Source organism: Meriones unguiculatus, chromosome X (genome assembly GCF_030254825.1).
Source record: "Meriones unguiculatus strain TT.TT164.6M chromosome X, Bangor_MerUng_6.1, whole genome shotgun sequence".
Lineage (NCBI taxonomy): Eukaryota > Metazoa > Chordata > Mammalia > Rodentia > Muridae > Meriones > Meriones unguiculatus.
In genome coordinates this window covers 120,098,975-120,126,256 of record NC_083369.1, presented here as the reverse complement: position 1 = coordinate 120,126,256, position 27,282 = coordinate 120,098,975, and the positions used below count along the sequence as shown (strand labels likewise).

General features: G+C 38.9%; 1 protein-coding gene across 4 annotated transcripts; it reads right to left on the bottom strand.

Moving 5' to 3' along the window:
* Positions 1 to 822: 822 nt before the first annotated feature.
* Positions 823 to 27,282, bottom strand: Pabir2 (PABIR family member 2). 4 transcript variants are annotated; one of them, XM_060374319.1, is made up of 9 exons: positions 26,262 to 27,282; positions 23,524 to 23,602; positions 18,225 to 18,268; positions 18,090 to 18,144; positions 17,747 to 17,848; positions 17,388 to 17,473; positions 16,385 to 16,449; positions 10,676 to 10,772; positions 823 to 3,668 (listed from the first exon to the last, which is right to left on the bottom strand). In XM_060374319.1, the coding sequence occupies exons 1-9, from the start codon at positions 26,357 to 26,359 to the stop codon at positions 3,524 to 3,526; spliced, it is 771 nt and encodes a 256-aa protein (XP_060230302.1). In that variant the 5' UTR covers positions 26,360 to 27,282; the 3' UTR covers positions 823 to 3,523. The 4 variants fall into 4 exon arrangements, with proteins under 4 accessions (XP_060230302.1, XP_060230304.1, XP_060230303.1 ...); XM_060374321.1 differs by having other exon boundaries at positions 823 to 2,744; XM_060374320.1 differs by having other exon boundaries at positions 16,385 to 16,446.

Here is a 27,282-nt window from a genome sequence, read left to right as displayed (position 1 = left end):
GAGAGAGAGCGCAGGGGACCATCTATTTTGAAAGTGATAAAATAAATGTGGTTTAATATTAAAAACTGGCAACTAAGGTGAATAGTATATGGAAAGTCTTTGAGTGTACTTGCAGTTTTTCTGAATTTATGAAATGATTTCAAACTGCAAAGCCTTTTAAAAGTAAGTTGTCATAAAGTGTCTCCATGAACTGTCCAGGGTGACCACGACCATACATGTTATCTGATTGCCTTTCCTCAGGCATTACTCTATTGCACCATCTATTCCAACTTCTGAAATGTGTTATATCCCATTTTATTTTTTAATTGATTCTTTGGGGATTTTATGTCATGTAACCCAATCCCGTTTATTTTCCAGTCCTTCCATGTCTGCTCTCTACCCTTGTAAATTCTGTCCCCCAAAAGGAAATAAAATAAACAAACAAAAGTTCTCTATTTCTTTAAAAAATACTGAAAATAAAATCAAATGTTTATAATGTGAACCATGCATTAAAGTCTTTATTTTTGGCTGTTTATAGAGGCTTGTAAAGGGTTTTCTTTTAAGATAAAATAAACCAAAAGCAAGCAAAAGCTATCTAAACTGTTAAATGTGATAAAATACTCCTGAAAAAAATGACAGATCATGTGGAGAAGCTCCTTCTCTACTGGGATAGAGAGCTTGGACTTGAATTTAGCTACCTATTAGTTCTCTTGTGTGAAGGATAAACTTTTACTCAAAACTTGACCTACTCCTAGAAACAGAGAATAAACTCCTGGAATATGGTGACAGAAAATAATTATAAACAGCAATAAGAGAGGCAGACCTTTAAAACTTTGTCTTTTTATACATGTATATATACTTTATTAAATTCACATTCTTAAGATAGACACTAGGTCAACATTTCACAAAACTTTCTATTATTCCAAAAGCAGTTATCATAAAACAGTGATTTATAAGTCGGTCAAGCAAAACCAGGATCTATAGGATTTTATTATGGTTTCATTTCTTGTAGTAGTTTTCAAATAGAAGCTTAAAATATATGATATAATATGAGAATAGGAAGAAAGAATTTTAGTTTATAACAACAACTACATTTCAAATATTAGACTTTATATAAAAATAAAGGGGTACTGTCAACAAAGCTGCTCTGTGGATTAGCATATTACCTATCTTTTGTTTATTTCAAAACAATCCCTGCTCAAACTTAGTTTTCTAGTCCATTTAAACAATATACGGGGCAACCATAACAAAAGGTTAGTTTACAAAAGAAAAGACAATAATGTGGCAAAAAAAAATCATAGGAGAAAGTGGGAATTGACAGAGGTAGGAGAGATATGTGAGAAGGTGGGGAGTGAGAAAAATCAGAATGAATTGTATATATGTATAAAATCTGCAAAAGAACAAGTTTAGAACATTAAATTAAATTCATTGATAAAAGTTGGCTTAAAACTGTAAAGTGAATCTTCCTGACCCTTTGATCTCATCACACCATTTCAATTTGCTGCTCTGGTTTTACTTTGCCACTGAATTTTTAACATAACTTTAAATATCATCACGTTTCAAAGGTTACTTCTTAACAGTACTAAATTTGGATGTTAAATTTGAACTGAAAAGTGTCCCTTTGAGGCAAATAAGACACAAGAATGAAGGCAGACCATTTCCTAAAAGACAAACTCATCTCTCATTATTATGAAAGCTAAAGCTGTTGGAACACGGTTCATTAACAGAGTGTATATACCAAGTGCCATCAAAGAAATGTTTCTTTAAAATAGCACACAAGTGGGCGGTTCTTATAACAGCACATTTACGCTAGGTTTGAAGGATTATGAGCTTTTCACAGGCTAAAGCAACATGGGAACTAAAGCCAGTAATAGCTGTTATGACAGTGATTACAATGTAAACTTAAGAACAAGTCTGATTCTATAATGCAACTGCTGCAAGTTAAGTGATGGTCTCTAATGATTAAAAGAGAGGTTTTGCTGTAAGCTCACCAACTTCTAGCCTGAAGATGCCTTCAAACCACCTCCAAGGATTTTAGATTTCAAAAGACTTAAGTTTAATCACTTTCTGTTTTTTTTCTTACAGTCACTTAATATCACGATTCTAGCACGTAAATGTGAATATAAACACAAATAGTCCATCTACCATGTTGAACATTAAAAGGAAGATAACAACACAGACATTCTACATAGTGTAATAAATAATAAATAATGTCACAATACATCACACTTGGATTTCTTAAATATCTTAGTCAGGAGTTTCCACTGGTAAAAATGACAGCATATTTTTACGTTACACTGCACATACACTGCTTACAGCTCAAAAGACTTCTGGAAGCAGAGGGCACAGTAGCATTGACTTTTTCAGCTCCTCAAAGCTTCCTTACAGATATTAAACTGCCCTCTATAAGGCAACAAGAACAAGAACTCGGTTCTGACTCTAGCACAACACAATAACCAAAAACACCAGGTCACTACATGACAAAACAAACTCAATGACAAAAAAAGGAATCAGAAAAAAAAAAAAAATCAAACAAGACAGCACTCACATAAAGCTTCCACTTCCACAACACCCTATGATACACGTCCCCTACAGGACAGCAATGTACCCCAAGGCACCCAAGGCCTCATAATACTACCCGAGACATTGACAGCTTCATGAACACTTGCTTTTGTACAGTGGTTTGTGTAAATAACTATTCGTTCATTTGGAGATGCTCCACACATCTGGTCAAGGCAGGAATTTCTTCTCCTTGATAACACCACCTAGAAATATCAACAATATTTTATATATTCCTTAGGGTACCAAGTTTGGGGAGGGAGACAGCAACTGTGGTAGCTAAGTCCTAAGAACCTGAGGTGATTAATGTAGGCATCCTCTAAGTCCATTGACATTCTCCACTCTAAAAGCAGTCTTCACTGCATACATCCCAACAGCAAAGAAGCAATAAGGGTGGTGATGGAAGCGACTATGGGTTTCTTCCCCTCTGTGAGAAATGGCAAGGAAGCAGCTCAAACAGGCAAGGGAAACAAAACAATGTACTTTAAAGCTGATGCAGAAAAAAAAAAAATGAAAATTTGATGTAATCAAAAGCAATTTGAAGATTACTGTGAAATAAAGAGATGGGAAAGTATGTAGTCAACAGAGAATTTTTATAAATCTCTCAAGCAAGAGAATTTCTGATCAACTCTGTTATGTTACTGCTAGGGAAAAGAAAAATCATAGAAAATATGCTTTGGTGTTTCCCTTAAGTGCATGAAGGTAGGTGCTCTTTGAAGCACTAGGGAAAAAAATCCTCCAAGCAATCAAAAATGTGTATTTGAGATTTAGTCATCAAACATAAAATGAGGTCAGCCCAAACGAATGTTAGTAAGGTGACTATGCTTGCAAAATTGAACTTTAGAGGAGAAATGCCCAGAAATGAGCATCAGAATGGTTTCAATCTGCCAAACTTTAATCCCCATTGTGGATCAAAGTTCTCCACATTCCTCACTGAATGGTTTATGTGGGAAATAGTTAGAACACTGAATCAGAAATGGATAAGTCACTTGGGTGAGAGATCATCCATCAAGATGAACGAAGAGCATGAAGTGGAGCATGCTACTGGAGACTCTGCGGGAACGCTGCCTGTGGCCAGTGAGTCTGAGGACAAGCGACTGCTGACACTACTGCCATCCAAAATATCAGAACTGAGGACAAAGCAAAAACAATTATAAGCGAATGCATGTATTAGGGTCCACAGAGCATGCAATGACGTGATTTCAAGGACGCACACATCAATACGGCATTGGTAAATACTAAGAAGCATAAAGGCCACAGCAATGAAATGCGTAATGTACTGTGCTGAGAAGCCTGTGAAATTCACAAAACCACAGAAACCCCAAAGTAAGACTTGTAACGTCCTGTATAATTTGATTATTCCCCTGGAGGTGCCTGACTATCTAACATATATGTGCTCCTCTTTAAATGCCATATTTATTGTATGTGTATGTGGGGGGGGGGTCCTGACCTTCCATCTTCGTATTTATCTTCTTACCTGTGCAGAGCCTTAAAGCAAGAATAACTGATGTTTACTAAGGTACCTATTCTCAAGCTAGCTGAAGTGTGCCTTCACACGTTACTTCTACTTTTTCCACTGCCCTAAAACTGACCATTTTGTTTGCCTATTCCAAGAGGTTTCAATGCAAATATTTTTAATGATTTCCTCCTTTAATCTTTCCCATTCTTCTCATCTTACGAATTTGTTATACTGTTTCCTTTCAGACCCAAAGATCTTGCTATCTAGAAGAGCCTCCTTTTCTTACCCCGCTCAGTTACTCTACATTTAAGCTTCTAAAATGCACTCCTCATGGTCTTCATCATGTCTCTTTAATCCAAACACCTGGCCTCTGTTCTCATCTTCCCTCCAAAATTAATTTGGACAGCAAGTGCCTCCATAAGCCATCCCAGGAATATGCTTCCCATCCAGCCCAGATGCTCAGTGTTCCCAGAAATCAACCTTGGCCTGCCTTGAAAACATGGCTTCTTCATACTTTACATGGAACCTAGAACTTCCGCTTGACATCAAGCTACCTTTCTTGCTTCAATTCCCAGGGATCATAGATCTGTGCCATGTATTTACCTTGACTTTACTCATTCACTTATTCTAATATTTACTAAGTGCCTGCCAAGTGTAGAAGGTATGTAGACACTTAAAGGACAATGGTGTGAAGGACAGACAAGGTCCCGGGCTCACTGAATCTACAGGAGAGTGGAGGAGACAGAGACTTAAATAATCAGGCTCATGAAAAAAAAATAATTACACTTTGTGATGGGAGTAATAAAGGGCAGAAGGGCCAGGGGGCTATGAGAGTTTGACCTATGGGGAACCTGATCTAACCTGGAGGAACTGTGAAAGGATTCTTAGAGGGAAGGTTTGCATTCTGGTGGAAAAGACGAGTAGGTATTACCTCGGGAAGGTGTAGGAAGAAGCAAAGACAGTTCTGGGAATTAAAAGCAGGCAAGTACAGAGGCAGTACAGAGTCAAGAGAACACAGTGAGAGCCAAACTGGAGGAGTCATCCAGCAGTTTAAGTTCATACAGACACTCTTTTTATATTTTGAAATGGAAGAAAAATATAGAATTAGAGAAGGAATTATGACTCAAGGAAATATGGGTTCTAGTATGTCACTAGCTCCTTGGCAAAACCCCATTTTGTTCTAATACTTGGAATCAAAATATTATACCTTTAATATTATTTTTGTACATTTCCAAGCTGATATATTTCCGTTGTAAAGAAGCTCAGAGTACATTTGTAAGTCTCGGGCCTATGCCATCCTCCTTAAAGGCATCTTTTCCTTTCCCACCTTTCCACTCATTGTTTTTGAAATGTCAGTTCTTTCTTTCAAGATTTTACCTGCAGTGCTAAGGGTAGGACCCAGGCCCTCATACATGCTGAGCAAGCACATTACCACTGGAGCTACACCGCAGCCCCTTCTGCCATCTCTTTCTATTGCCTGTGGGTTGTTTTTAGGTGGAAACAGATTACAAATAGGTTTTAGAAGAGTAAAAATAAAAAATGGAAACAGTATACTCCACATCACTCCTACACTATGCACATTGCTGTCAAATGCATCATTAATAATACCACTTTTAAGGAAGAGAGCTGGCTCTGATATTTGTTCAACCACATAGCAAAATGGTCCAAAAATATGAACTACTCAAAAACTGAAAAAAAAAAGTTGCACAGATAATTCAAGACACTGGAAAATCAAAATGACATTTCTATTTGTCTTTGGAACATATGTGAATTTTCCCCTGGAGCTTTTTGCCTAGACTAATATTAAAATGAATTGACTTTCCTAAGGCACATACTGGCTGAGCAGCACAAGGGCATGCTCTATTCCATTTGGCAGGAAGAAAAAGACTTAGATTAAAATTTGGCCACCAAGCAGATAATCTGATGATAAAAAAAAGAATTCCTTATTGCAAACAGTAGAATGACAGCAAGCCCAGGATTAGAAGATTTCATTTGTAACAAGACCTGCTCACTTAGGTGACTCCTGTATTCATTCCAAAGCACAAAATAAGACTGTGCAGTGAAACGTTTTTCTTAACATTGTTGATTACTTACTAGAAAAGTGCTGACAGAGACTTTACCAATTAGAAAAAAAAAACTGAACATTTCAAAATGTCTTCTCCACCATTACACATAAAAGTCTCTAATTTTTCTCACTGTTGGAAAATGGCAAAGCTACATTTTGTTTCTGCTGCAATTTAGCTTCGAAACTTTGTAGTGCTTAAAAAGTAGATATTGCCACTGAACTAAGATCCAGATTCTGTTCTAGTTAGCGTGACAGGACATGGAAGCAGAGGTCACAGGCCATGTTACCCCATCATTAATTAGATCCATGTAGAGCAGGACTTGTGTAACCATGTAACTCCACAGGAATCACTGTGTGCATGTAACTTTTATTGATCACCATTACATCTCATACCGGAGCCTCTAAAAGCAAGAGTCTGGTCCAATTTGAGTTTCTTATTTTTTCACATAATGTCTGAGCAGAGTGCTAATGATAATGAGCCTTACTTCCAAAAGCCAGACAATCATGAGAGAGCAAAGATAATTCAGACTAGACCGACATGGGACTATCTGAATTGAAAGTGAACTAATTCATTCTGGCCAGGACAGGTGTGGAGATATATATGGCTCAGTAAGTAAGGGTACTTGCTGCCAAGCCTGATGACCTGAATTCAAAGGACAGAACCAACTCCTGAATGTTTTCTTCTGATCTCCACATATGCATGCCCCTACACAAATAAATAAACAATTGTAGAAAAATCATCTAGGCATGGTGACACATGCCTGTCGCTCTAGAGTTTCAGAGGCAGAAGTAGGACCATCAGGATTTCAAGGTCATTATCCTTGGCTACATCATAAGTTTAAGGCTAGCTTTGGATAAAGAATGAAATTCTATCTCAAAAAACATTAAAAATATTAATGATAGCTAGAGTGTGATAGCACATGCCTGTAGACCCAGAACACTTGAGACTGAGGCAGGGGGATCTGAAGTTCAAGACTAGACTATATATGGACTATATAATGAGAAGACTCAAACTATAAGTCTAACCCAAAGTGTTAAAATTAACCATCACATTAACCACTGATGCACTGGGCAAGAAAACGCGAGAAATTTCTTTCTTACAGGCAAAACACGGTACCACTTAATGTTTACCACAGGGCTAGAGACCATGAAAATACTGGAGACACATACTGTCTTATTCCCAGCTCAATGAGGAACAGAAGAGAAATTCTTAATATGAAAAAAAAAAGCAATCAAAGTACCATACAAGGCATACTTCTGAATTATGTTCAAACTCTTGATGTTCACAAATACTAAATGCAAAATGACATACTTCCAGCTTTGTAGTTGGCAGTGTTCCCCACATTCTGTTGACAGTGAGTGACTTCAGGATTTTTTTTAGGGAAAAAAAATGGGAAATAAAAAGTATGCCCAAATGGACACAAAGCCTAAATGGGTTCACATTCAACGTTTTAATTTAATTTATACTTCAAAGATGTCACATATTAAAGATTATTAAATAGCACATAAACTTTAAAAACTATAAAATGTATTTTTTTTTCTTCTCTTTGTGGTATGGGACAGGGAATAAAGAAAAGTTTAAAAAGATGAGATCATATCTGCTATTTATCAGGTCTTTGACCTACTCTCTTAACAGACAGCAAAAGAAAGAGTCCTTACTTTCCTTATCAAGTAGACTGCCATCTTTAGCAACAGAAATAAGCCCACAGATGGTTCCTATCTCGGGCCCCATTTCTAAGAATATGGATATCTGATTTTGACCAATGGAACTGCATTAGGAGACAGAAGTTTCTGTAAAAGCGAATCTAGATTCAATATGAAGAATAACTCCAACAAAATTTCCCCACTATAGAAATAAATGTCAGCATCCTTAGTATATAAGGTGCCCTAACGCTCTTAACAGTTTTAAGCAAGTGTTCTGACCCACTGAGCCTTCTTTCTAGTCATTAGTTTGTGTGTGTGTGGCGGGGGGGGTGGGGGAGTCTCACTATGTAATCCGGCCTTATCCCAAACTCCTAGGTTTTGTGATCCTTTCAACTGAGAACCCAGGGCTACAGACATGTGTCACTAGACATGGCTAGCACTTATAAGTCTTGACAACTTCTTTTTTTGTGAATTCTGAGGAATAAGTTCCTTTAAGGTCTCATATAACCGTGGCTAGTCTCTAACTCACCATGTAGCTGAAGTCACTCATTCAGTTTAAGTTTCACTTAGCATAAAGGTCTGTGCTACAGGTTTACTCATGGTTTGCATCAGCAACTGAAATTCCACAACAGCACTGCCATAGCCATGAATGCCCACAGAAGGAATGAGGGCCACAAATAAATACTCTGGCTTTTCCCTTTCTATCTTGTTTCATTTTGGTTTGAATTTTGGTATTCTGTGGATCAAACCCAGGGCTGCAAGCATGCTAGAGAAGTGCTCCATCAATGGGATATGCTTTCTCTGCCTTCCTTTCTGATTTCCTTTTGTTTAACACAATTTACTATATAGTTCAGGCTATCTTGTTTCACTATGTATCCTAGGCTGACCTATGGCAATCTGCCTCAGCCTGCATTGTTCTTGGATTATAGGCATGTGCTACCAAAACCAGTTCCCTCTCCTTGCTTTCTAATTTGCATGAACTTCTTTTGCTGTTTCCTGGCAATATAGAAAAAAAGACATAAGATATAAATATATAAAAATCTCACCGTGCATTTTTTTTTTTTTTGCCATACTGGAGATAGAACATAGAGCCTTGTACAAACTAAACATGTACTGTACCACTGAGTTAAACACTCAGCTCCGTGCTAGCCTTGTCTTCTGCTTGGCAAAATGTTATAAACTTTTTTTCTCATTGGATCACTTAATAAATAACTGGATAAGCAAATCTATTTATAGTCATGTGCCTAGACTCATACTTTACCATAAAAGCCACATGCACTTTGCACAGGTATATAGTTTCATCCACTCACCCTCTTGACAAGCTTCAGGAATTGCTCTTAGCAATCTCTACATACCTGGGAAGACATGCTGTACCAAAATTAGCACACTGAACTACCAAGGACACAGAAAGACAGTATCAGTCAGCAAGCCTCATGAATGACAATAAGCTAGGACTTGCTTACCTGGAAGTGCAAGTTATCTTAAATAAAATGATACACATGCAATTTGGGAAGAGGAATTGTCAACCCTTAAACCAGTGAGTAGCTTTTATACTTCTTCCATTTAGAGGATAGCATTCTATTTTAAAAGTGAGTGCCTCTGTGAGTTTTAGAAAGGATTCTCAGCTATAAAACCCAGGGGACAAAAAGTTCTAAAAGGCGTTACACAATTGTGTATAGAACATGGGTACTCAGCAAGTTGACTGGAATATCCTGAAAGATTTCAAAATATTACCTAGGAATTGTTGCTAGGCTTTCCTCTCAGGTGTCTGTAGGCATCTAATTGCTCAACTTCAAGAATAGGAAAAGAAGTCCATTCTCTCATAAAACTCTGAAAACCCTTACATTACAGACCTAACCTAGAGTAAGAGAGACTTACGACCTGGACTATAATTTAGTAATTGTTCCTATGAAACTTTACATTTAAGCTGAGGTTGATGGTACATGGCCATGGTCCCAGTACTAGGAGACTAAAGCAGGAAGGGTGTGAGTTCTGAGCCAGCCTTGATTGCATAGTAAACTTGAGGTGAGCCTGGACTATAAAGTAAGATTGTGTTTCAAAATGCAAAGAGAAACTGCAATCTTAATTAGCATTGTGACTGACTACTATAAATTCTCTAAAAAGATTTTTATCACAATAGATCACATTATTTAGCAAATACCATTGGCATAATGTTTTGAATATGAAATATCCCCCACCAGCTCATGTACTGAATGCTTGGTTACTTGGGTGGTGGCACTATTTTGGTTGGCAGAAAATTTAGGAGGAACAACCTATATGTAGCAAGGAAGCTATGGGGGCATGAACATGAAAGTCATAGCTTGTCCTTACTCCCTTCTTTTCTTTCTGCTTCCTGGCTTCCATGAAGGCAGCAACCCCTGGCAGGTGTTCCCTCTGCCACAATGACCCGCATCACCAAAGACCCAGAATCAAGAGAGCCTGAGAACTAGACTGAAACCTCTGAAACCTTGAGCTGAAATAAACATTCTTCTCTTTTTCATACCAAGGAGTTTGTCACAGTGTTCAAAAGCTCAACTGGTACACACAGTTAAGAGAATACAGACATCTCTTAAAGTCAAAAGCTTGAAACATAAAATGCCAGCAGTGATAATCAATATCCATTTTCTCCATAGCAACCTAGGGGCTCTTTCTCACACCAGTCAGGTGATAGATGACACTACACCACACTATCCTATCCACTGAGACAGGCTGACCTACCAGATGCTAGGAACAAAAGCAAAGGTACAAAAAGGATACATATACTTCCAAAGTAGTATAAGTGACTTTCAGAAGTCCAGGTCATTCAAAATCACTTACACCTCTATGGAGACTCCTCCTCTGTGAGCATGGACTATATTTTACATTATCTCAATATTCTTTCAATGTGGTTCTTTTTAATGTGAGTTATACCCTAATAGGGTTTGGTTTTGTTTTGTTTTGTTTTGTTTTGTTTTGTTTTGTTTTTTTACCATGAACTGAGAGCAGACAGTCGGGCAGCATCTGTAGACAGCATGTTGGTAGAGCCTTGAAAGAGTCTCTTAGGCTGGCTTTCTGTCTCCATTTCCCCTATAACAAAAGAAATGTAGCTACCATAAAACAATTTAAAACCTAGAACTGGTGCTAAAATGAGGGTGATATTTGTTTAACCAAAGCTCAGAATGGCTCAAAACTATTATGTAAAAGCTCTTGCATGTGCCAGGACTCCAGAGTTCCAGAGCCTAAGGCAAGATGATCAACAGTTCAAGCCTGGGCTACATTGCTACTTCCCGGTCAGCCTGCACTATATAAGATCTTTTCTCAAACATCCTCCCCTCAAAACAGTGACTTTCCCATGTGTTTTAACATAAAAGAAATATGTTTCTATATACCTTAACAAAAGGGAATAGTTTTGTTTCATGCATTATACAATAGCATCTCTCTCTCTCTCTCTCTCTCTCTCACTCACTCACTTACTCACTCTTTAACTTGAATCAAAGCTAACCAATGGTAGAAATAAAGCAAGTATTCCCAAACAGTTAAAGTTCACAGAGAATATTTTATGGCTAGCAAAGAGTACTTATTTTATATCTTTTGATAGCTTAACATTTCTTGAGACAGCAACAAACCACATTTTCTGATGATGTGGAATTAGGAGGTTAAGTTAGATGATGTACTAAAAATAAATATGTGGTTGAAAGCACACCTGTGTGAAAGCAGTAACAGTAATCCAACTCAGATTTGGAACTAAACTGGTCTACTCAACCTTGTAGATTTTCATAGAACTTATCATCATAAAACATGGTGTCAGTGGGAATAGTGCTTAACATTTTGCTGCTAACTATTAAGGGTGTTCGCCTCTTCTCCGTGTCCCAAGCTCTGTTTTCATTTCAAATGTATATAGTCTTTGGATTTGAAGACCTTTACCTGAGCTTAAAAATACAACACAAGAGCCAATTTCAGATAAATATGGGGAATATGTCTGTAATCCCAGCATTTCTGAGGTAGAGGCAGGAATAAAACCACCAAGTCTGAGAGCAACTGGGCTAGCCAGAGCGTCACAACAGCCTGTACTACAGAGGAAAACTTTGTCTCATCACAATCAAGGAAGTAAGCAAAAACTAAACCTATTGGATTCAGGAGCCTGTCTATACCTCAGCAGGAACATGGAACTGAACTTAAACCTGTCTGAACTACTTCTGATGGAAAAAGACCAAAAAAAGAGCACACGTAACCTTCAGTTCCCCTGTTATGAATTACATCATGTCAATGTTCTCCTGGAGCGATTTTTACTGAAAGTTTACTGAAAATTACTGAAAGTTGTAAAAGCTGTGTTTCTTTTTGCTTTGTTTAGTGCTTTAATATACAACTTTGAAACAACATCATTCTTAATTCTAGCAAAGAATCCCTCCACCTACTGGTAGATATTGGAACAGCTACTAAACAAACTAATTCCAAAAACTTTCTGGGTGGATTTTACTTTAATAATAATAACAACAATAGCTTTAGTTTAAAGTGTATTTTCACCTGATACTCCTGAGAACATTCTGAAGGCTATAAATAATATCTTGCAAGATTAAAGAAAGGGGTTTGGCTCACTAAATACAAATATTGTCACTATTAGGGTCTACTCTCCAAAGCACATCATCTTTAATATTGTTTTGAGAATTTCATATATATATATGTATATATATATAAACTTAAATATGACAATATTCACCCCAATTTCCCTCTCTTACTCTCCATGGGTCCTCTCTTCATGTCCCCATTCCAATTTCATACCCTCCTACATTTTTTTAATAACCTACTAAGTCCAATTGGTGTTGTTTATATGTGCATGTTTGTGGCTCAACATACCAGTGGCTACAACTCTGTGTAGTCCTGGTTAGTCTAGACCTCACTAGGTAACCCAGCCTGGTTTCAAACTTAACAGTGATCCTTCTTCCTCTGATTTCCAACTACATGGGACAAAATGCTACGTATATTCCCCTTTGCCCAACATCTCTGTGTCTGTGTCTCTTCTATGTTCTTTCTTTCGTAAACAAGGTTTAATGGATTCGTCCTAGGCGGGTTTTAAACTTCCCAGGTAGCAAAGAATGACCTTCCTTGACCTTCTGACCCAGCCCTCTTTGATTTTTTTGAGACTGAGCCTCATGAAGCTGAGTTAACCTTGAATGTCACTATGTAGAGGAGGAATGAGCTTGAATTCTTTTTGTTTTGTTTTGATTTTTTTTTTCTGAGGCAGGGTTTCTCTGTGTAGCCTTGGCTGTCCTGGACTCACTTTGTAGACCAGGCTGGCCTCAAACTCACAGCAATCCACCTGCCTCTGCATCCTCTAGTGCTGGGTTTACAGATCTTGAACTCTTAGGCATCCTGTCTCTACTACTCATGTGCTGTGATTATACAGTGGCGTGCCACCATACCTAACTATCCTTAATTTTAAGTTGCCTCAAAGATAATACTTCTGAGTTTGTGTGTGAGTCTAGGACTAGAAAGATTTCACCAAAGCCATTTTCCTAGTATTAATTTATTTGTCCTAAAGGTGATCTGGATTGCTTATTTTTGAGGGTTTAAAAAAAAACCAGATGTGTTTATTTTTAGGTGTACGAGTGTTTTACCTCCATATATGCATGTGTACCATGTGTGTCTGGTGCCTGCAGAAGCTAGAGGAGAGAAGGGATCAGATCTTGTGGAACTAGAATGGTGCTTGGAACCGAATCCAGGTCTTACAGGAACAGTATGTGGTCCCAACCATTGAGCCATCTCTTTAGCCTGCCCCACCCTACTTTTTGGTTTCTGGAGGCAGTTTTACTCTATATCCCAAGATGGCTAGAACTGGCTATGGCCAGGATAGCCCCAAGCCCTGGTGATTCTATTGTCTTAGCCTTCCAAGTACTAGGATTATAGGCATGAACCACCATACCAAGCTAAACTACTTTTTTTAATGTTTAGAGATTTATTTTTATTATTTTTAATAATGTGTGTATGTCTGTATTCACATTGACATGTGCATGAGGATCCTTTGGAGGATGGAGGTATCAGATTCCCCCTGGAGTTACAGGTATCTATTAGCCACCTAATGGAGGTTCTGGGAACAAAGCTCGGGTCCTTTATAAGAACAGTATGCTCCCATAACCACTGAACCATATGTCCAGACCCTGAATGGTATTTTTAAAGGCAATTATTAAAACTCTTCTTTAAAATGGCATCTGCTCATGCCTGTAGCTTAAAGCATTTTTGTTTAGTAATTCTAGTATTTCAGGTTTTATATTAAGGTCTTTGACCAATTTTGAAGTGTGTGTGTGTGTGTGTGTGTGTGTGTGTGTGTGTGTGTGTGGCGTATGTGCAAGTGCAGGATGAAAGATACGGACCTAGTTTCATTCTTCTGCATGTGGCCATCCAGTTTTCCCAGTACCACTTGCTAAAGAGGCTGTTATTTTTTGACACCTTTACAACATTAGGTAGGTGGGTGCTGGAGAGATGCTCTGTGGTTAAGAGCATTTGCAGCACTAGCAAAGGACCCAGTTCAGTTTCTCAGCACCCCATGTGACTCACAGGCATCCACTCAAACCCCAGTCCCAGGGGATCCCACAATTTCTTCTGCTCTCCACAGGCACTGTATGCATGTGAGGCACCTATATACAGGCAAAACACTCATACACACAAAATAAAAATAAATCTTTAAAAAATATGTATAAGTAACTATGTAGGTCTATAAAGTGTATAGATCCCAGGTTAAATTTTTATATATGTGCATTTATGTGGATGTGAGTATGGTTGTGAGTATAGAACATAAAACTAGAAAAGGTATAAGAAGGGAAAAAGAGGTCTTAAGTAGAGAGAAAAAGGAGGTTAAAAAATACAAATAACAAAAGCATTGAGAGAGGGCAAAAGGAGAAGAACGGGATGAGGTAGGATAGTAGAGGAGGATCAACATAAACTAAGCATGTAAAAATGCCATAAACACATTACTTTCGATGCTGATCAAAAAAAAAGGAAAAAAAAAAAACTATAGGCAGGTGATAGCACATACTTATAATCACAACACTTGGGTGGTAGAAGCAAAATGACCAAGAGTTCAAGGCTAGTCTTCACTAGGTAGTGAGTTTTTTGCCAGCCTGTGTGACATAAGACTCTGTATCAAAAACAAAACAAAACACTAATAATAAAAAGCAAAATAAAATGGCACCTGCCACTTCTAATCATACAGTCAAATTGCCAGTAATAATGACTAAACCCAGTATCAAATATCTTGGCCATATTTAAAGAAACACATGCTATCAAGGGCCTTACATAAACATCTAAAACTGTTGCTGACTGAAAAAAAAAAAAAAACTTAGTGCATTGTGCTTCAAAATAAGCTACTGAGAGAGCACCAACACACATCAAAAACATTACAGACTTGACCATTTGACAACTTTACTTTGCTGAGGCATAATTTGCTGATGGGAAAGTGAATGCCATCTGAGCAAACTCCATTTTACAGATCTGTATTCTATACCAGCATAGATTTCTGCACACAAGTCAAGTTGTGCATCTCTTTTTTGTAAGAGGGGAATTAGTTTTTAAATTTTTTTTAATTTATTACAATTTGTTCACTTTGCATCCCAGCTATAGGCCCATCCCTCGTTCCCTCCCAATACTGCCCTCCCTCCCTCTTCTCCTCCTATGTCCCTCCCTTCCCTCCTCCCTCCCTTCTGATCCTAGTCTATCAGGTCTCAACAGGACTGGATGCATTGTCTTCCTCTGTGGCCTGTTAAGGCCGCTTCTCCCTCAGGGGGAGGTGATCAAAGAGTCAGCCACTGAGTTTATGTCAGAGACTGTCCCTGTTCCCATTATTAAGGAACCCACTTGAAAACTGAGCTGCCATGGGCTACATCAGTGGTTCTAGGTTATCACAATGCATGGTCCTTGGTTGGAGTATCAGTCTCAGAAAAGACCCCTGTGCCCAGATTTTTTTGGTTCTGTTGCTCTCCTTGTGGAGCTCCTGTCCCGTCCAGGTCTTTCTATTTCCCCATAATTTCATAAGATTCCCTGCATTCTGTCCAAAGTTGGGCTATGAATCTCAGCATCTGCTGGGTACAGTCTTTCAGAGGCCCTCTGTGGGTAGGCTCCTGTCTTGTTCCCTGTTTTGTCCCTCTTCCAATGTCTATCCCATTTGCCTTTCTGAGTGAGGATTGAACATCTTACCCAGGGTTCTCCTTCTTGATTAGCTTCTTTAGGTGTACAAATTTTAGTATGATTATCCTATATTATATGTCTAATATGGAAATTAATTTTAATATATTGATAATATGAGTACAATATGGTTCATATATGAATTATAAAAATATACACAAATAAAATAGTTAATGTATGTAACTTAGAATCCATTAGAACATGCTGAAAATATCAAACATTTCTTTAGAAAAAAAAAAAAGGATTCTGTGAATTTACGTTAGACAAGAACGCTAGCTTCTAATTCAAGCTGAGCTAAATTCAATACCAGAAGTGTGATGAGTCCTTTCCCCCAGTATTACGTAAAATGAATGTATACATACTTAGTAAGGTGTACAATGTCATAATCTCGCATATATACAAACACATCTATTACTACATCCACTTAACCTTTTTCATGGTGTGTGATAAGAACATCTAAAATCTATAGTTGTGGCTGGTTTAGAGTAGGTAACACAATGCTGTCAATCAGAGTTGCTACATACCTTTTCTCTTAAGAGGAGCAAGAACACTGGGCCTAATGCACTTGACTGGACTCTGACTCCTCCTGCTTTGACAAATAAACAAACACGATGATATGAAGTGCTTCCAAGATGAAAAACACTAACAAACAGCATTACATCCCACCAAGTAAGTAACATGGATAGTTATATAGACAGAAACACAAAGTACTTGTATTGTAGGGTGATTTGAATCAGCATATGGTGATATAAACAAAACATAGCATTTCCAGCCATTTAACAATATTCTATAAGACAGAATACCTACAATTACTCAAAGAAAACAGTCTTATTTTAAAGTTATTTGCATTTTGATCTATAATCTTTTATCTTTAACATAGTGTTAGTGTGTGCAAGTGTTTAAGTGCTGGGGATGTAGCTTAGTGGTGGAGTGTTTGCCTAGGATTCACAAGGCTCTTGGTTCAAGCCTCAGTTTCACAATCAATCCATCAATCAGCATTAAGTCTCAAACACAGAATTCTGTAAAATGTTAATGCCTCAACATAAGTGGTAAGCATATGGTTGTTCATTATGAAGTCCTAGCAAGTTTGATGTATGCCTGAAAAATTCCATAATAAAATTAATTTGAGGAAAAAAGTAATGAGTGATACTCTAGCCACATTTAGCTCTGTGTGTGTGTGTGTGTGTGTGTGGTGTGCATGCGTGTGTTATGAATGCATGTGCAAGTTCATGTGCTTGTATGGGAAAGCTCTTGCAGGCCGGAGAAGGATGGTCTGTCCCTCTCCAGCTTATTCTTGTGAGATAAGGTCTTTCATTAAATCTGCAGCTAGGCTAAGCAGTTAGTATGCCTGAGCTATCCTCCTAGACCCACCTCCCCAAGTGCTGGGGCTATAGAGGCGAGTAGCCACAGTGAGCTTTTCATGTGGGCTCTGGGATCTAATTTCAGATCCTCATGCTTACAGAGCAAGTAGTATTACTCACTGAATCATCTTTGCAGTCTCCCCATTTAACATTCAAATTCACTTACCTTGAAAATTGTCTTGGATCCGAAACAGGACTTGATGGTGTACCACTGCTACCCACAAACATTTGCAAGGAGGGCGAAAAGCATGGCTAGAGAAAGCACATGTACTATTAAAACAGTTACAGCAGTCCAGTTTTTCAAAGATTTTCTTTCGTTCTATTGTTTTTCAAAAGGTTCTTTTGAAATATGACAGCAACAGTATAGCTATGCAAGTGCTTCATACATATGACATTTTCCCAATTTACTATCATAGGTTTTCATTGCTTCTTCAAGTCTTTGGAGACTTGGAAAGTGAATTGGATTGTGTTTATATAAACAGCTTGCTGAGAAAAAGGACAGTTAATATCTTGTCGACATCCTACCTTTCCAAATCCTCTGGTTGGGGAAGGCGCTGGAGAAACTGGAGTGAAGTCAATTCTCTTTGGAGAATACAATTTCTCTGGCTTGTCAAAATCACTGTCACTCTGTAAATAAAATGTTACCCTCACTCAGCATATCACAGCTCTTATTCACTACTACAATAACATCCCCACACTCTGAAGAGTACATATGGATACATTCAAACGTTTTGCTGATAGAGCAGAGATCTAAGAATCAGTCTAGAAGCAAGAAGGATATTGGTCTATGAAAGAATCAACCAAGTCAGTTGAACCAAACAAAGATGTCTGGAAAGTTACGGAACAAGCCCACATCGGAATACTTTACCAGGCTCAAGCTTTCATCCCATGACTGGCTTATCTGCATCCCTGCTTGTGCTTCCCTAAAGAAAAGAGAAAGAATCACCAGGGCTTACAAACGAGGCACAAGAGGGGCTAGGCCCCACCCTTGCTAACCACTAACCTTTCATTTGAAGTTTCTCTGTTCATCATATCCAGGCCTTCTTCCTATAAGGATAAGCATAGGTGCTAAATCATAATTTTCCTCCATGTATCTATTTCAAATCCAACTGGAATAATCCCAGGTGATCAGAACTCTCATCCTCAGATTGTCATCCATGCCAGTATTTTAAAGTACACTCAGAAGTACAATGTTTCCAGCTAACTGGAGATGCACCCTCCAGTTATATAAATATATAAGATTTTAGTCTTAACTTTCTGACCTGGGCTAGTAAGACAAAATGACCCTTTACATTTGGCATGCTCTGCTACTAGGAATAGGATTAGGTGAAGGTGGCAGCAACTAGGAAGAAAACATTTACTATTTCATGCATCACAAAGCATCAGTCACTGTCAGTGTTAGTGTATAACCTCTTCCTACAGAATTCTTCATATTCTTAGAAACTTAGCTCTGCAACCCCCTAAACATTAATACACTAGAGGCAATGCATGCATTTTCTTTAGAAAGCACACCAGGTGTCCAACCTCGAGGCACCATCTGCTGCTAGACCAGCACTGACTTTAGCACTTTTCCCAAATGAATGGAAAGCTGTGCAAACTTAAGGGGAAAAGGACTGGGCCTTAGAAGTATTCATTATCCCACTAATCTGAAATAAGGAGCTATGTGAAATGGGAAAGAAAGACACCAGTGCGATCAATTTTTATTACCGATGCACTAATGAGTAAAGATAGGTCCACAAACCCAACACCACATTTTGTATATGATTAATGTTCTCGGAAGTACTTTAAAATGGCAACAAGGATATTTTGCTTCCATCTCTAAGGTTTGATTTCTAATCATCTCTAAGGTTTGATTTCTAATACCATCACCACAAACCATAATAGTTAAAGGAAGATCAGCATTAGGGGGAGAGTGTTTGCCTCACATACACAGTGCCCTAGGATCAATGAAAAAAGACAAGGTTAAACTTCAAGAGAATTGCTGCTTTCCCTTACTTCATTTTTCTTCTTCTCTTTCAGACATGATTTCATGTAGCCCAGGCTGGCTTTGAGCACGTTGTTTAGCTGAGGATGACCTTGCATTTCTGATCCTCCGGTCTCCACCTTTCGAATATCTGATGTATGGAGTACTGGGGATGAACCTAAGGCTTCATACATGCCTGGCAAGGACTCTATCAATGGTCTCAAGTCCTCATTTTTTTAACATCACAAAACTGAAATGATTTGGAGGCTAAATTATGTTCCTTCAAAATAATCACAACCCTGTCACAGAATGTAAGATATAATTTCAAACCACTGGATCTTACAAGATTGTTACAGTTGTAATGTAAATAATTACTATTTTCTCCTAAGAAATACAAATGAACTTGTTAGAGTATAAAATCAAACAGGACAATTATTCTGCTTAAGACGCCGTATGCTATTACCACTTAGAAAAAAACAATTATAATGTAGTGAGCTGTATAACAATGGGCTTTTTAGGCGAAAGCTAATTCAAGTAAAATTATCCACTAAGACATGATTGTACCTTAAAAGACATGCTCCCATTAACCACCTTTCAGTAAAATCTTTTACAAAGTCCTTTTCTTTGCATTTTGGAAACAATACATGCTTACTACCGAATTTTTAATGAGTTCATTGAAAAATTATAAACTACCAGGTAAGGAAATAAGTCAGGGTTGCTCTAACAGGCTGATGACAGGCTAGGTGTGAAAGCACACATATGTGTGTCAGTTAAAAAACTAAAGAATGCCAAAAGGTAGTGAAATTATCAAAGCCAAAGTGAGGAGGCAGTCAGAAATTTAAATGCAATATTGATAAAATATACAATTTCTCAGTCTTAGACAAGGCTACAAAGTAGCTCAGAAACAGTAAGAGATAGGAACAGAACTATGTCTAGAACCAGAAACAAGAATAATTTATCAGCTGAAAAAAGAATTTTCCCAGAGCTTTACGGAGATGATGGCGAATAGTGTTAAGGAAAGCAAAGAGCTCAAGTGGGATAAGAAACGAGGCCCCTGACACTGACAATTAAGTGGGCATTAGTGACATTTTCAAGGACAGCCTTTAATGGAGTTGTGGTAGAAGCAGCAAGATTGCCAGCTAGCTAGAAATTAGGAGAAAAGGAGCTAGAGGCTAGATTATTCTTTGAAAAAGATCAGGGAAGGGAAAGGAAGAACAGACCTACATGAAAAAGGGTCATTGTCCCTTACAATGTGTGTAAAAAGAAAGTGGGAGCCAAAGACTTAGAGAGGAAGACGTTGAAGAGACTGACTGAGACTCCTAGTTTAAGATAGGAGACAATAGCTACACAAAGTGACAGGGGCATCAGAAAAATGGATTAATCACCAGGGAGAAGTGCCATATGTGAAGAAGACAAAGGCGTTTTAAGGAGAAAAATAAAAGTGGTATCATAAAAGACAGGTGTCAAGCCTGGAGAGCTGGCTCAGCAGTGAAGAGCTACTGCTCTTATAGAGAGCCTGGGTTCAATTTCCAGAATCCACATGGCAGCTCACAACTGCCTGTAACTCCAATTCCAGGGGATCTGACATTGTCTTCTGGGCCCCATGAGCTCCTGAATGCACATGGTGCAAATATATTCATGCATACTCAAACACACATTAAAAATATTTAACTAGGCAAGGTGGTATATGCCTGTAATTCCAGCATTCAGAGAGACAGAGGTAGGTGGATGGATCACTGTGATTTTGAGGCCAGCCTGGTAAACAAAGTGAGTCCAGGAAAGCCAAGACTACTCAGAGAAACCTTGTCTCAAAAAATAAATAATAATAATTTTAAAAATTAATAAATAGGTATCTTCTTTACCAGTGAAAAGAGAAGTATCTTTGGCTGCAAGTGAACAGTGGTAAAACAGGAAGCTGGCAGAGACTAAACAACAACAACAAAAGATTTAGACTGTATCTTTTGAGAACAACATGGAATCAGTGGTGCCTTAGCCCCTGGAAAGAATTAATCTTCCCTTTCAAACTACCTATCTTTTTAACTTCTCTCCATGTACTCAAGGGAACACCACTCTCCTGGTCATAATGAAACTCAATTTCAGTCAGTTGGAGTCCTCCTTCTTCCAGAATTGTTATTTTAAAAAGTTGGAATAGTGTAAGGCTGCTTAAGCAGAATAATTGTTTTGTTTGGTTTTATATCATTACACATTCATTTGTATTTCTTAGAGAAAACAGTAATTATTTACATTACGACTGTTACAATCCTGTAAAATCCATTGTTTTGAATCATATCTTACACTTTGTGACAGGACTATGATTATTTTGAAGGAATGTAAATTGGCCTCCAAATCAACTGCTAGCAAGTATTAGCAGACCTTTAACCCAAAACTACCCCTCCTGATTTGCTGCCTCTAATACAACACTGAGTTGCAAGCTTAATATAACTGTGTATAAATTTTAGATGATTCACATATATCTAATCAGTTGGCAAATTACGGACATCCTAACTTTGCTTGTCTTTTTACCATCTCATCCTTTCCATTTCATCTGCCAATATTTTACTCTTTGCTTGTTACTATGGGACACAGATGATCACATTAAGATTTCCACAGGATGCTGTAATGTTAGTAGAGAGTGTCATTAATATCATGACAGTGTGGGAACGTGTACAAAGGAGATATTAGGATTAAAGTAGGTTTCGATGAAGCGAAAAAAGCTAGAAAGGAGGAGGATGGGGTTGATGGGTAGCATAAGGATCAGGGAATTTCCATGGCCCTTTAGAAAATGAGGCAGCCAGAGCAAAGGATGGCAAGGAATGACAGATGAGCCTAGACCAGAGCGGATAAGAATCTTCACCTCTTATAAAAGAGCTAAGTGAAGTGTAGAGAGGCAAATTCGCTTTTCCTGTCTTTGCTATGCTGCTCTTATCAGGAGCACAGCTGTAAAACACGTAAGAACATTTTTCATATACCCAACAAAAATAAGTAGTTGTATTTTCAAGTATCGTCAGGGAAGTAGGTGAAGCGAATCAAACCTCTAGATAGCTAACATCCCTCTTTGAGTATTTTTAGCCAGTTCAATGGAAATCTTTCTAAAATGTGCTCTAGTATCCCCTTTCTCAGACAGGTAATACCAAAAAGAATGGCACTGAAAGATCTCTATTCTAGTGCCAGCTCTGCCACTTACTACTCTGTGATCCTAAGCAAGTCACTTATGTCATCTGAGTCGCTTGCCGCTGCTTCTAATTGGGGAAAAAAAATACCCTTTGCCTTGTCTCTTTTCTGCTTCATGGAGACTGCAACATGAACTAAATGAGTGAAAGTACTTTGTAACATGTAAAATACCATCGAAGTGTGGATGTTAGTGGAAATTAAGAAAAGGTTAATGACCAGGGTTCCTTAAGAACATTACCGTATGCTTCTATACTAGTGACACTCTCAGGACTAGCAACAGGCTCTTAGCCTTTGTGCCAAACCACAAACTTATTGGGAAGGGAAAAAAAAAAAAAAAACCTGTCTACTTTTCTGCCTCTCCCTCTCCTCTCTTGCTAGCAAGTATTAGCAGACCTTTAACCCAAACGTACCCCTTCTGATTTGCTGCCTCTAACACACCCACTGAGTTGGAAGCTTATTATAATTGTGTATAAAATTTAGATGATTCAGAGGTCAGAGAGGCTGTCCTATAAATAAATGGATGAACCTTTGCACACAGACTATGGAAATCTAGTTCAGCCATTTAGAGGTCTGTGTGCTTACATCTCAGATGTCTAAAGCTGCCGGGTGAGTGAGCTCTGCATGTGAAGTGCTACTATATAAAAACCTCTTCATAATTTTCCCCAGTGCAGCTATCTAATCTGGTGATTCCCAACAGCTCTGGCTACAGAGAAAAATACACACTCATCCACTCTTCTGGGAATATAAACACATATTTTACAGGGGTCTTTATTTCAGACAGCCAGTATTATCTGACAGATGAGTGTTGTAAACACTCTGCTACGATTTGATTTTTTTTTTACATCCTAGGGGAAATAAAGACCACTGTTCTCGGCTATATTTGGAGGTTATTTCTGATTTACCTCACAACTGTGACGCAAGTAGAAATAAATAACAATGAATTTTTTTAAACAAATACAGTCCTACAGCAATGAAAGCAATTTTAAGCCCCTCCACCCCCCATCTCTCCTAAATGCTGAATGGCACTGGCAAAACTAGTAAGCAAGATGGGTAAACAAAATCTATTTCAAAAAACAATTGTACACAGCACATAATTTCCCAGAAAGAGCTAACTTTGAAAGGATTTTCTCCAATCTAAATCACTCCAAACACTTACTTTGATACTTACCAAGCTATGATGGCTCATAATTGTTGTACTGTTCCTCCGAGTTCTAAGTGGATATGGCTCAAAAACCTGTGAAAGGTCACTGAAAAGTAAAAAAAAAAAAAAAAAAAAAAAAAAAAAAAAAAAAAAAAAAAAAATTAAATAAAATAGAAAGGATTAGCATCTTCTAAAAGAAGCTATCTTTCAACTGAACTCAACACCCTCCAATTTGTAGCTAACAATGGAATCTTCAATGGCTCCTCATTTCCTACTGACAAGGAAGTCCTTACTGTCCTCTTGGCAGGGCCAGGCTGGTGTTCAGCAGATTCTGCTTTTGTTAGATACTTATCTCCTCAGTGGTTGGGGGACAGCTCTGAGAGGTATTGGGCAGAGCTCCTGACTGGTTCATTCCAGCTGCTTCAGGTCAGAAGTGCACCCTAAACCAGTTCCTATTAGATGTAAGCAGCTCATCTCTTTACCCCAGAGAAACATGACAGTTACTGCTCTGCCTGTGCTACCACCCAAGAAGAATTGGGGAGGCCTGTTCTTAAGACTGAAGTCTCACCAACACGGGAAATACTCTCCTGTCTCTTCATGTCCAAGTGAATAGATATATCTGAAGAGGTTTGCATTTTTTTTCTTTCTTTTCATGTTTCCCCTTTGACCCCACATTGCATACATTTCCTTCCATACCTACCCCAAAGCCTTGCCTCCATTAAGGCATAGCACAAACCTCTCCTCATTCTGCAAATGTAATGCAATAATTTCCCACTTTGAACTCAAAGAAACTGGAAGATGGCACGCTTCTTGAGACAGCTCCTTGCTTTTTAAAGACATGATTTTGCTATGTTGTTCAGGCTGGTTTTGAACTCCTGGGCTCAAGCATACACTACCACAGTTGAGTCAATATTTTTTTATTATAGTTTGTAGGATTAGAGATAGAATCAAGAACCTTGTATATCCCCATCAAAAGCTGTACCCTGAGCTACACCACCATACCGATATGGTACATATGTTTGTATGTTCCAGCTGATGAAGCCATGGCCTTCCACATGCTATGCAGACAACCACTACCAAACAGCTGAGCTCATCTTCTATAAAAAAAAAAAAAGGCTTCCCAGCATCACAACAAAAGTAGAAAGAAGGAAATAGAAAAGAGTAATGCATATTAAATCTCCAGAGAGAGGTGCTTTATTCATCTTATCCTTAAAATGACAAGCAGCCTGTTCTGACCATGATAAGAATTTAAGGAAGCTGGACTTGGTGGCACACTCCTTTAATCCCACTCAGGAGGCAGAGGTAGGCAGATTTCTGTATGTTTGAGGCCAGCCAGGTCTACAATTCCAGTCCAAGATAGCCAAGGCTATACAAAAAACTCTCTCTCTGAAAAACCAAGAAAAAGAAAGAATTCAAGGATTTTCAAAACTGGACTCTAAGAGACCAGTGACAATACCTATTGCAGCTATCCTCATTTTGAAAAGAGAAAACAGACACGAAAAGGTTAAATAACTCACTGGTGAGCACAGCTAGGTGGTGACAACTGAGACCAGGTTTGGTCTCTTCTCTCCTTTTCTGTCAAATCATGCTGTCTTTCAAGTAATTACTTATATTGTGGTTCACAAACATGTTGGGTTTTTTTTCCTTTAATTGTCTAAATACAGGTCAGTGGGACAGCCCAAGGCCTTACAATTGCTTGCTTACCAGACTTTCACAAGACAAGAAGAGAGAAGGTGGGGTGTCAATGAGAAAAAAAGAGACAGTTTCCTCTTAAATATCCAAATATTACTTGGTGATGCCAAGGGCCACATCAGAAATACGACTGTCACTTCATCATTGCCTCACTTTCAAAATTATATTTAAATCTAGAAAAAAAGTACTTGCCCCCTCTGTAAAAACAAACAGATTTTATAATCAGTTCAATCGGTGGCAAAGCATTATCAAGCCTTCAACTGTGCTCGAAAAAATGTTTGGTGCTAATATTACTCCCATCCTCTGTTTTGTACTAATGCTTTCTCTGGAGTCTCAAAATCTACCTCAAATGAATTGTCTACTTAGAAAAGTGAAATGCAATAGTTTCATTAGGAGTGCAATCAGCCTTCACTATCACAAGCTTTTACTTTAAACTCCTTGGTGTCTTGTTCACATAAAAAGACAACATCCTGTCACTAAAATTTAAAGGAGTGATTTTTCCCCATTATTTTCTCAAACCTGTGTTTTACTGATCTAGCCACACACCACCTTTTTTTCTTTTTATTCACTGCAGCTTTAAAAACTGAAAACACTGAACAAATCCAAATCACTTAATAGGATATGACCACACCATGTAATCCCAAGTTATTAGATAAACTGTGATTTCTTAAAGCAAACCTCTGTTAATGCCAGGGTTCCTAAACTCAGCTTAAAAACAGCAGCTCTTAGAGACAGGTGTCAAGTTACAAGTCTAAATCAGGGGGTTCAGCTTAACTTGCCCTGATGGAAATTAGCCAGGGCAGGCAACCTGTCAGCAGAGCCAGAAGGTTTCTATATTCTCTTTTAGAACCGGACAACACAGCCCCCAGGTAGAGGAAGAGCCCCTTTCCCAACATGATGTGAGGTCAAACTTTCCCTCCATCTAGGGAACCAAGTCACTGTGAAGAAAATAAGACCCCAACCCCTCAGTTTGGAGTCCAGATGAACTCGAACTGGCACTTTCGGGAAGGAAGACTTCTTGCCCAGGGACAAACCCCTGAACCCCACACTCCGTCCTCCCCAATCAAGCTCACCTGAGCACATGGATCAGGGGAGCACTGTTGGACCGTCTCATGGTGCCCCCATCAGATGTGTCAGCCTCAAAATCCAGCTCCATTTTCTCCTGAGCCATTCGGAGACTTGCTAGACCGCACAGTTAGCAGTGTTCAGCTCTGAGTGCTTTGCTATGGACTCACTGCAGGACTGAGCTGCTGAGGACTGGCAGCTGGGGGCGGGGGCTAATGGGCGGAGGCTTGGGCGCGAGGGCGGAGAAAAGTAGGAGAGGAGGATGCAGAAGAGGAAGGATGTGTGTGTGTGTGTGTGTGTGTGTGTGTGTGTGTGTGTGTGTTGGGAGGGGGAGTCGGGGACGGAGGAGGATGCAGAGTTAGTGTTGGGAGGGTGACAGGATGAAAAAGATGATGGAGGAAAGACAAAGGCGGGAGAAGGAAAATGAGGCACCGGGGTTAATAAAGGATAGATGGAAATGCAGGGCATTGGATAAATGGAAGAGGACCGAAGTGGGAAAGGAAGACCAAGGTTAGCGGAAAGAGGAGCACAGGGACGGGAAAAGAGGAGAATGGAGTATGTGGAAGAGGAAGACACAGTAGAAAAGGGAGTAAACTAGGCGGCCGCAGAACTCATGCTGTCATTTGTTTCCCGCCTAGGACCTCAAGCGCGGCTCAGCTACAGTTATTGTGGCTGCCTTTGCAGCGCTGGCAATGAGGGCTTGACAGCTGGCCAGGAGGCCTCGGCAGTTCCACCTCCACATACTCAGAGTCTCGGTCCGGTCCGCCATGCTCCAGGACCCCCCCACCCCCTGGGGCCCCTCAGCGGAGGGATGGCGGTTTTCGCTCCCTGGTCCCCGCCCTCCTTCAGAACTCGGAAAAGGGATTGGCCCTCTACGCCACTGCGGCGCTGTTTCTTTCTCTTATTGGCTCTAATGACCTGCGGAACCCGACGGAGCTCAAACTGAATTCTATAACCTGCTGCTTCTTTTGCCTCCCACGCTTCATAAATGGGAGCCTCCACGGGTCCGGCTCTTCCGCATCTTGTAGC

Bases quoted from the DNA above. Each gene is read 5' to 3' on its own strand.
- Pabir2 (XM_060374319.1), bottom strand. From the start codon at position 26,359: ATGGCTCAGGAGAAAATGGAGCTGGATTTTGAGGCTGACACATCTGAT. The intron at 23,603-26,261 runs GTGAGCTTGATT...TTTACTTTTCAG, and splicing joins CCCCTGATCCATGTGCTCAG to TGACCTTTCACAGGTTTTTG. The intron at 3,669-10,675 runs GTAAAAAAACAA...CTTTGTCCTCAG, and splicing joins CTGTCTGCTCTCAGTTCATG to TTCTGATATTTTGGATGGCA.